We start from the raw sequence: 10,668 nt of genomic DNA on the forward strand, positions 1-10,668 counted from the left end.
CATGAGCTACCTTTTATAAAAACTGTTGTTTCATTTTATCCCATTTTCCATATACGTCCAGGTCTTTAAACATACGTTCCTTCAAGTTTCAAGGCTGGTGTACTATTCATGTCAGACTAGAGGGTATGCAATTATTCAGATCCTTTTTCTCATTTTTTAAACTGAAGTACAATATTTGCCAGTCTTCAGTCATACGGTATTATTTCCATTTTGCTACAGATCCTTGCTGCTGGAGATCCTGGTGCCAGTTCTTTCAGAACCCTAGGGCAGAGATAATCCAAATCCCACCCTCCCCCAATTAGGAACACAGGGCATTTATACACATGCTCCAGGAAGTGTAGATGGGTGCTTTAATTGGCGCAGCTCTGAGAGCCATGATTATTAAGAATACCCGGAGAGTGTCACGTGCAACAGCGTCCCCACACTGAAAAATGGAGGTGGCAAATGAACTTTATTTTAAAGTGCCCTGCCACCATGTTTCTGTGTGGAGACTCTTATACACGTGATGCTGGAGGATGTTAATTTCCAGGCTCCAGCAGATTCAATTAATTCCAGCACTGGAATTACAGCATGACAGAGCAGGCTTCCTACACGTGCATAGGAGCCCATAGAGGTTTCCACACATGTACAGGAGCCCACCTGAGCTAACAAGTCCGGCTCTCTCTGCTCACAGGAAATCATTTACCCACAGCATCCCCAAAATCACCACTTCAAACCCTCACACACAACTATCAGGCACAAAAACAGAAGCACCACGAGCACCCTACAATGTGCCATATCTAAAAGCAGGGGAGACAAGGACACTCCCAGCTCATTAAATCGCTGCTATGACATAGAAGCATTTTGTTAATATATGCTCAAAAGAAAGGATCCCAAGAAAAGGACCACACTTCATGTTATGAGGTTGAATGCAGTTAAGCATTCTGAGCTTTACTGCTGCCTCAGCTGTGGAAGTTGCCGTATCTATACCATCATTCCTGATTTTCATGAAGTGCTGATTATTCACCTCTTCAAAACACCTCTTCCAGCACCTCCAAATTGATCATTTGGAACTGAAACAGAATGAATTGAAAAAACTAAATCACATCTGAAAATCTTGGCCATGTAATGTTTCAGCAAATGCTGCAGATTCTAATTCAAACACCAATAAGCACGTATATAGGCAGCCAATGAGTCTTAAGCTCTTAAATGTTTAAGGCACTTCTTTAAATTGGAATTTTGGGGCTCTTGAAAATGTTATCTGTTAATAGTTTGTATTATGTATCTTAAATAGAATAATCTGGCTTAGTTTAAACCTATTCTCTGCGTTTTAGAATAAAAATGAATTCCAGCAACTACAGCCAAGAATGCCTCTTCACCCAGGTTGATACCTTTATGATGTCTTTCCAGTTTGCAGTCTCCATACCTACCTTCATTCTTGGTTTGATTCTCAATTCACTGGGGCTCTGGGTGTTCTGCTGCTGTTGGAAGAAGTGGACAGAATCCTCAATCTACATGGTAAACCTTGCTCTCATAGATCTACTGCTGCTTATTTCTCTCCCTTTCAAGATGTACTACTCCACACAAGACAGAGGGCAAGAGCAGAAGGGGCCCTGGTGTGCATTCATAGACTCTCTCTACTTTGTCAATATTTATGGGAGTATTTTCACCATTGTCTGCATTAGTGTGGACAGATATATTGCTATAAAGCACCCATTCAAAGCTAAGGTTTTCCGATCCCGCAGGAAAGCATTAATGGTATGCGGCATCATTTGGGTTACAGTTTGGCTTTGCAGCCTCCCTGTCTTTGTTTCCCACCCATCTGACAAAGTCAAGTGCTTCCACAACTTGTCAGACAACGTGTGGAGCACTCCCATCATTGTTTCTGTTGAAGTCTTTGGATTTCTCATCCCCATGACTGTGATGGTTTATTGCTCTGCTCAAATCATCTTGACGTTGCAGAACCGGACACAAGGAGAGGAGAATTGGGCTGAGCAAGTTGCCTGCATGCGAGTTATTGCAGTCAACCTCATAGTGTTCCTTATCTCTTTCACTCCAGCACACCTGGGGATCTTACTTCAGTTCCTTGTAAGGCAGCACATCATTGTGGATTGCAGCATGAAACAAAAAATTAGCCTCTTCATTCAGGTATCAATGATGTTAGCCAACATCAACTGCTGCCTGGATGCCATCGGTTACTACTTCATTACAAAAGAATTTCGTGAGAAAAATTTAAAGAACTTAAGGAAAACATTTTCTTCTGCTGAGGCTCATTCTGAATGACTAAACTACCTGCTTTAGAAGAATACAAGTTTCCCCAGCTAAACCTGGTCAGATAAGAGGATCCTAAAGCAGTGTTTGGGGAGGAAGAGGAGCTATTCATTTGTATGCATGCACGTCTAATTTTCGTAAAACATCTTTCTTTCCTATAAAATCATAGAAAATCCAAAAATAAAGAAATGGCCCTAAAACATATGAAAACTAACTCTTTAAAGTCTGCTCAATATCTGGAATAACCTGCCTAAGCAAAAGTATCCATGTTGTCTAATGACGTCTATACCCCCTTCATGCTGCACCCAGCACCACCACTGAGATGCTAGCTCATTCCTCTGACAATGCGAGCTAAATTGAAATGGGCTGAAGGCAGCACTAAAGCACATTCTCAGGTCTGCTCAGAGTTGGCTGCAGGATTTGGTGTTCGCTGAGCAAGACCCGCTGGACATGGTATACTGCTTGGCAGAGTTCACAGGTACAACATGGAGGCATTATAGGCAAGTTCACAGGTACAACAATGCTTATTTATAGCACTTATTTCATTGCAAATCTCTTTCAGGAGATTAACTGTTTGGGTAGAGTTGAACCAAAAAGAATTACTAGAAATTGTCCAACTTTGGAGAAAGTTGCAAGCAAAAGTGTGACAGGCACATTGAAACTACCTCTGCATACCTAGCTTTATTTAATCTCAGATTCCACTCAAAATTTGGTAACCATGACCACTTCGATTTTTTTGAAGCCCTGCGAGGGTTTTCAGCTAGAGCTACCAGAGTTTGAGACTTGTGAATTTCTCAACTGAATTTTGTAATTGGCATAATACATCAGTGCAATTTTAAAATAGATTATTCATGTGCAAAAGCAATAGTGCACTCGTGGAAACACCATGTAAGAGGAACTGTGAAGAAAACATAATCTATTTACATGTAAGCAAATCAATAGTATACATACGTGACATCTGCTGACTGATTTTGCACTGCCTTTCTTTGACAAGGATGATACAAGCTGCTATAGTCACACGGAGATTCAGCTTTCTTATTATAAAATTTATTTTGCAGTGTCATTTGAATCTATTGTGACCATTTGCTTCTCTTTAAATGTCTTATAGCAAGGTTCTGGAGAAATTCAATTTTATATATTTTTTTTTAATATTTTTTTTGACTGTGGCAAATGTTTGTATTTTTAAAAAAAAGTTAGCTCATGCCATTACAGGACTCTGTGCATATTTCCATTTCTAGAAGTACATATGTTTGTTACAAAACCTGTTCTTAGAAACACAGCAATAAATAAGGCCTATAAAGAGTTCTGTTGCATGAAAGGGTTTCAATTATCATTTTGTGTGAAAGCCTGAACTAGGACAAAAGCAAGTTCCTCTACAAAGATTTCTGAAACAACCCAACTACCTCAGTAGTACTAGTTATGCCCTTCAGAAGCTCACTTTTTTTTGTTTTATATATATATATATCTATATATATATATATAGATATATATATGATATAGAAATCATTATATATATGATATAGAAATTGTTATATATATATCTATATATATATATAGATATATATATATATAAAAGCAATTTCTATATTATTTGTGTTAATTAGTGTGTTGTTAACTTAATAAAATCCCCTCTTACCCTCACAAATATTAAACTTAAAAACACATTTTTAACTAGTAGCATAACTAAGGGGAGGATGGCAGGGGCTAGGAAGGCACCCGCCCCAAAGACCGACTCAAAAGGAAGTTGGGGGCAGATTTAAAAAAAGAAAAATAGCAGCTGCTGCCATCACTGGTAGACCTCACACTTCTGCTGCAACTACTCAGGACACAACTGCCCAGTGATACGTGTAATTTCAGCTACATGCAGCATTTGAAAACATATCTTCTTTGAATTTCTTGGGGTGACTACAATAATGCAACTCTAGCATGTTCATTTGCATAGACAATGCTATACTGCTACTATTATAGATTTCTACACAGGGTTAGGGTTTGTGGTTTTATAGCCCATTACAAATGGTAGTCAGAGACTGAGCTTTCCAGGAAGAAAGCTTTGGTTCATACTATTGCAAAGGAAAGTGAATGACTCACTTGTGAATAAACATACAAGAGGACAAGGAAAGGCCATTTACCCCAAAATATCCAGACAATTAGAAAAAAAATACCAAGAAAATAATTTATAAAAACTTCAGTCCCTTCTCCTCGTGCCCTCAGAAATACCACTAAATCCAAACTACCCTTCTACTAAATAATCAGTTACTGATGCTTTAAAAATAATCTCACTTCCCAAGATGTAGGACTAAAAAATCATTATAATTTTTAAAACAACAGGCAAAAAAGGTGATCTTTCCTTTTAACAAAAAGGAGTTCCTTTCATTTTGAAGAGTTACATTACATTAACATTTCATTTATTAAAAACTCATTAGAGTTTTATTTATCTGCTTCAAGTGGATTCTTCCCTCAGTGCTGCTGATGTATGCATCATCAACTCTGTGTCAGAGGTTTGGTGGTAACTATCTACAGCAAATCCAGTGTCTTAACCTAAAAATGTACTAGGCAGCCAGGACTGACAGTCTGTGATCTAGGGCTAGGGACAGAAGTTGCACACAAACCAGTTTAAGATCAGAAACTGGTTTAAACCTGTGACAGAACAGAAGCTCAGTGCACATAAATCACTTTCAAAACGGCCAAAACTGGTTTAAGATAAGTCTGATGCTACATCCAACCAGGTTTAACTGATTTGCATCAAACCAGTTTATGCAATGTCTGTCCCAGATCCCTTCCTGATTCAAGTTTAACTTAGTCCCCCAGCATCCCAGGATGCTTTGCAACCCTGGGTTATGCTGTCTGTTCCAGTGGAGCAAGGGCTGACTTGCCCCTCTGCTCCTTAGCCTGCTTCCGTCAGCCCTTGGGGATGAGGGAAACAGGGAAACAGACCCCCATCCCCCCCAACAAGGGTCTACATAGCATGTGCAGGGAGAGAAAGCCCCTTAGGTGGGGGCTTTTTGACCCTCAGCAGCCCTTCCCCATCCCCAGCTGCCAATTGCTTCAGCAGCTGCTCCAGGAGGGATGGAGAAGGAGCCTTCTGGGCTGGGTGCCTTCCTGCGCAGCCCAGCACGGAGGCACTGGGCAGCCCCCGCCTTGAGGGACTTCCCTCCACCCCAGCCTCAGGCAGCTGGGGGGGAATTCTTCCCTTCTCAAACCCCAGAGCTGCTTGCCTTAGTCCCGTGTGTCTCAGGCAGCCGAGAGAAGTTCTCCTGCTCCTCTGCAGTTGATTTTCCCACAGCTACTGCAAGTCTGAAGCAAAACTAGTTGCAGGGGAGTGAAAGAATTTCCTTCAACTCCCCGAGGCGTCCCCAAGCTATCCCTGAGAACTGCAAAGCTAAGGCAAGCAGCCCTGGGGTTCAGGAGGGGAAGACTTCCCTTCAGCTCCCTTGGGCTGCATGGGCAGGCACCCAGCAGGAGGACTTCTCCTTCCCTCCTATGGCAGAGACTGAAACAAAAAGTCAGCAGCTGGGACGGGTGAGGGGGAAATTCCTTTCAGTTCCCCAGGGCTGCCTGGGCTGGGGAACCCGGGCTGGGGAACCCAGGCTGGGGGGAAGGCTCCCCCAAGGTGGCCTACACTAGCTAGCACCACATCTGAAAGAGACCTGGGGGTCATAATTGACCATAAAATGAATGAGCCACCAGTATGATGCTACAGTTAGCAAAGCAAACAATACATTAAATATGCATCGACTGATGTATCTCAAGCAAAAACTAAGGAAGTTATTCTCCCGTTTTACTTGGCAAGGCTGCATCTGGAATACTGCATCCAGTTCTGGGCACCATACTTCAAGAAGGATGTGGAAAAGCTTGAGAGAGTCCAGAGAAGGGCCACTTGTATGATTAAAGACCTGAAGAGGAAACCATATGAGGAAAGGCTGACAGATATGGGACTGTTCAGCCTAGAAAAGAGAAGGCTTTGGGAGGATTTGGTGGTAGCTTACAGATATATCAAGGATGAGCATCAGGTGCTAGGCAAACAGCTATTCACCAAAGCACCCCAGAGGAAAACCAGGAGGAACAGTCCTCAACTCCTAGAAGACGGTTTCAGACTGGATATAAGGAAAAAAACTTCACAGTTCATGTGACCAGACTCTGGAATAGACTCCCAGTGGGGGTGGTACAGGCACCTACCCTGGAGATCTTCAAAAGCAGACTAGACACATACCTTGCTGGGGTTAATTGTCCCCAGCAGTCTTTCCTGCTCAGAGCAGGGGGGCTGGACCCAGTGATCTCACAAGGTCCCTTCCAGCTCTAAACTACTGTAAATCTGTGGACCAGCCCCAGACAAGGGGCTCCTTAACCCCTTGTGCAGGGACAGCAAGGGGTTAGGGGCACGTACTAATGAGACAAAAATCAGGGACACTTGGCCAGCCGACTGGGAAAAATCAGTGGCCAGCCAACTGGGAAATGTGCTCGTGGTCCCTGCCCACTGGCCTGGGTCAGCACAGGCCTCCCCCTGCCTTTCCCAACTGAACTCACATTTCAGTTTACAATTGGTTGTTGGTTCAACCTATGCAGCTGAGAGGCAAGCTGCCTAGATTGAATTGATTCTGCCTCAAGCTTTTTTACTGTCTATACTTAGCCCAAGACACTGAACAGAGCTATTATATCTGAAGTCAAGACTATTGTAAAAGGATCTTGGTCATTAACTCATTCATTAACTAAGCGGCAGCACCTTTTAGGCTCAAGCAGGATGGGTGCTGCAAGACCCAAGTAGGCAAGAAGTTGTGGTAGTACCACAGGCTCATGGAGAAATTTAATTCCCCAAGTCTGTAAAGCCCAAATCGGGATGCTGTGCACACCACATTGGCACAGAAACAGTTTGCCCTCTGTCCCTGAGCATCAGATGGAAAACTTCCTCTTGTGGAGAGAAGGGCACTCCTTGATGTGGACATCTGCAAAGACTGGAGCTCTGACTCCAGTGAAAAGAAAACATCATAATTTTTAAGCTTAAAGAAATGCTGTCCTGCTATGAAAAAATAGCCATAGGATGGGATGCCATGGCATTTTCAGTCTGTGGTATCAGTGTTCTGCAGATAAAATTTGTTCAGGCTATAAAGATAATTTTTCCCCCCTGTGTGCTATATGAACAAACCAATGGCAGGATTTGAAAACCAGCTTGGGTTATTTCCTTTTTGTTTATTATTACCTATGAGTAATTTTCCTGACCCAATTAATGTTTAAAATTATGTCTTCTGTTTTTCTTTCATATGACAAAAGCAGTGTCTGTAGCTTTATCATTGTACGCTTTGGCATTTTTGTTCATTTGGGAGCTCTTGGCCATTGGAGACAGTACCAGGGATCACTATGTGAAAGTGAGGTCTTCTCTTATACAGAAAAATAGAGTGTAGCCTGAACATATTTTAAGTGCCTGGCAATGGCACAGAGAGAAGGGAATCCAGCTCAGCCTCCCATAACTGTGTGTCAGCTTAATAGGACTATCAGGATGTAAGAAAGGCAAGTTTTTCAATCATGAGTTTTCCCTTTTTTAGTGTATTGACTGCAATTTGTTTAAATTCCTTCTCAAAGATGAATAGCATTAAAAAAAAAACCCCAAACAAGAAAACCCCAAACTTTGACCTATAGCTGTTTCCTTAATATATATATCTATATATATATAGATATATATAGATATATATATTAGTATAAAGCTTCCTTTAATGTCAATATTGTAACATGTTGTTATCTAAAAAAATAAATAAAAACTAACCCCTGCAGCTTGTAAGAATTTTAAGAATGTAAATTGTTAAAGCTTTGTGAAGTTGAATGGTTTTAGAGTTCATGTCTGCTGGAAAATATAGTAGAGCAGTCTCAAAATGATATAGCACTCATGATGAGTAAAACCGAAACATGTTTGACATTTTAAACAACAACAACAAAACACCACAGGTCTAACTCATTATGTTTCTTCATTTCAACTTTTAGACCATGGTTCTCAGAAAAAACAAGACCTTTTTTGTTTCTATTTTCTTCCTCTTCCTGCCATATTTAGTCATACTAAGTGCCTGAATCCAAATTTCTTCTACACAACTACTGGAGAGACTAGTGGCATTCTGATAATGAATAACTACCCACTTGGGGGGGGTAGGAAATCAAATAGACTGTTTTCTTCTAGCCTTGAAGAAAAAGTTGATTCAAATAACCACATATTTTAATAGCATTCTGTATATGATATTAATTATTTTTATAAAAGATCACTTCTTCACTGTCTAGTCATGATGCTGATAAAAACTATTAACAAAACACCTGGTTAAAGTAATTCACTATAGATTTCTGTACAGTTTGATAGCTTGCATAACAGCCCAGACATCATCACAAAAACTTCTGCATGCAATTCAACCCTTGGCTTGAGCATGCCTTTTAGACCCACAGCACGTGCTCATTTAATGGTTCAACAGGATCATATCCCCGATCCCAACAATAGCACTTCTCACCATGCCACATGTGCAATTGTTAGGCCCCAGCTCAAGTCTGGGTGCGTGCCCGGTATGCAAAGGCCAATAAAGATACCAGGGGTGAAAGTATAAAGAAGATTTATTGCTAGCAATAAAAGGTGCAAGTGGAATAATTTCACAGAACAAGCACCCTACATTTCAATTCTAAGCCCCTTTTATATAGGAGTTTTAAACCTTCATAAGCATCCTTGTTTGCTAATTGGCTATAAAGGAGTGACGCAAGGAGTTCTTTACTGAGCATGTCTCTATACCTGTGTTTTAGCCATGTATCTCATTAACATACATGCATGTTTCATTAGCATATCTTTTGCCCACCTAGGGGTGTGATTTTTAGTATTTTAATGAGCTCTTTAACCTAGTACTCTGATTCTGCTTTTGTTTTCAAACCTCCTTTATCTAAGACTGTCTCCTCCTTATCATTACAGATGGGCATTCATCACATAACGTTCACTTTTGCTTAGGCTTTGCATAGTAGTTTCTAGGTCAAACCTCACACAATCACACTCTTTCTACTTGCCAGTGAGGGGGAAGCTTGGGATCAAGTGTAGGGCTTCCCCTGCACTGGATAGTTGAAAGAAGCCCCCAGCTTTCAACTTCCCATGCAAAAGGGGCCTATCCATAAAGGTGAATGCCTTGCTCTGCAACACCCGCTTTAAAAGTTTGGGTCTGTAACAGAACCCCCAGTTTCTTTTTATTTAAAAATACATTCCCTTCCTCAACTATTTCTGACTTGCTTTCTACCCTCTCTAAACCTTATAAATAATTATAAGTAGTCATATGCAAGCTAAGTTCTTGTATGCTGTTATTGTAATAAGCTCATTTTTATATTGTAAATAGTGTTCTGTTACGTTTGATTGATTTTTAGTGTTTTATATTGTATTCCTATCATTTTTGCATTGACTTTTATTGTTTCATATTAATATTGTATGGTTTAGGCCTGCGTCTGCAAAGTTACCGAAAGTAATATCAAGTAATGTCAAGTATCCATTTTGTAATGTCAAGCCTCCATCTTGTGTCCCCTGCCTGGGCATACCCTATTGTATAGTGTGTTGCAACTGTGACTCATACCTACCCCTCCTATGTAAATTGGTTCCTGAATGAATGGGAATGAATGAGGATGCTTGAGGCATAATGGTAGCAGGCCTCTACTAACTGACAAATAACGACCGGACCATCAATTCAATGACCCAACCATTGCCTTGCATTGACTCACCCAGGAACCACAGAACTCACCCAGGAACAGAGACAAAACCCAGCATTTGGGCGATAAAGACCCTACAGAAACCCGCAACCCCACCATTGTGTCCCACCAAACAATGAGGACACCTGGATCTGCACATATGCATCTGAGCAGGACTGGCCCTTGCCTGGGTATGTCCTTCCCATAGGAGACACAGGTAGGTCCTGTGCCAGGAGTGTGACCTCCTTGGGGCACCCTCTCCATCTGGACCAGCACTACACCACATCACCTATCCACCCAGAGGCCCTGCTGGTGACCCCCTCTGGACAACACCTTGCTGGAGAAGACCCCTGACTAGCCATCAAGGATCAATTCTCAGCCTGGGATAGGTAGCTATCACCCACCTTCCTTCTCCAAGCAAAGGATCTGGACTCAGTTCCCACACACCCCAACTTCAATCCCTCCACCAAGCCTTTTCTTTCCTTTCCTGCTACCGCTGTGTGTGTGTGTGTGTGTGTGTGTGTGTATGTGTGTGTACCAATAACTTTGTGGGGCTGTCTAGTGTGTTGCCCGTCTAATAAACTTGTTATTTTGGAACCCTAAGTTGGGTTTTTGTCTTATTGACCTTTTGGCCCTTCTCCAAATCTCTGTTCTCCAGCTCTCTTACCTTCATTCCATCTCCCTCTCTCTCTCATCTTGGCTCTCTCTCTCTGTTGCCTCCAAACCCCCCCCCGCCCC

At 41.7% G+C, this 10,668-nt stretch overlaps 1 protein-coding gene across 1 annotated transcript; it reads left to right on the forward strand.

Annotated features, from left to right (window-relative positions):
- Positions 1 to 1,320: 1,320 nt before the first annotated feature.
- LOC102573342 (G-protein coupled receptor 55) lies at positions 1,321 to 2,262 on the forward strand. The gene has a single exon (XM_006268569.1). It carries the CDS (start codon positions 1,321 to 1,323, stop codon positions 2,260 to 2,262), a length of 942 nt encoding a protein of 313 aa, XP_006268631.1.
- The last annotated feature ends 8,406 nt before the right edge of the window (positions 2,263 to 10,668 follow it).

This window comes from Alligator mississippiensis, chromosome 7 (assembly GCF_030867095.1).
Source record: "Alligator mississippiensis isolate rAllMis1 chromosome 7, rAllMis1, whole genome shotgun sequence".
NCBI classification, from domain to species: Eukaryota; Metazoa; Chordata; order Crocodylia; family Alligatoridae; genus Alligator; species Alligator mississippiensis.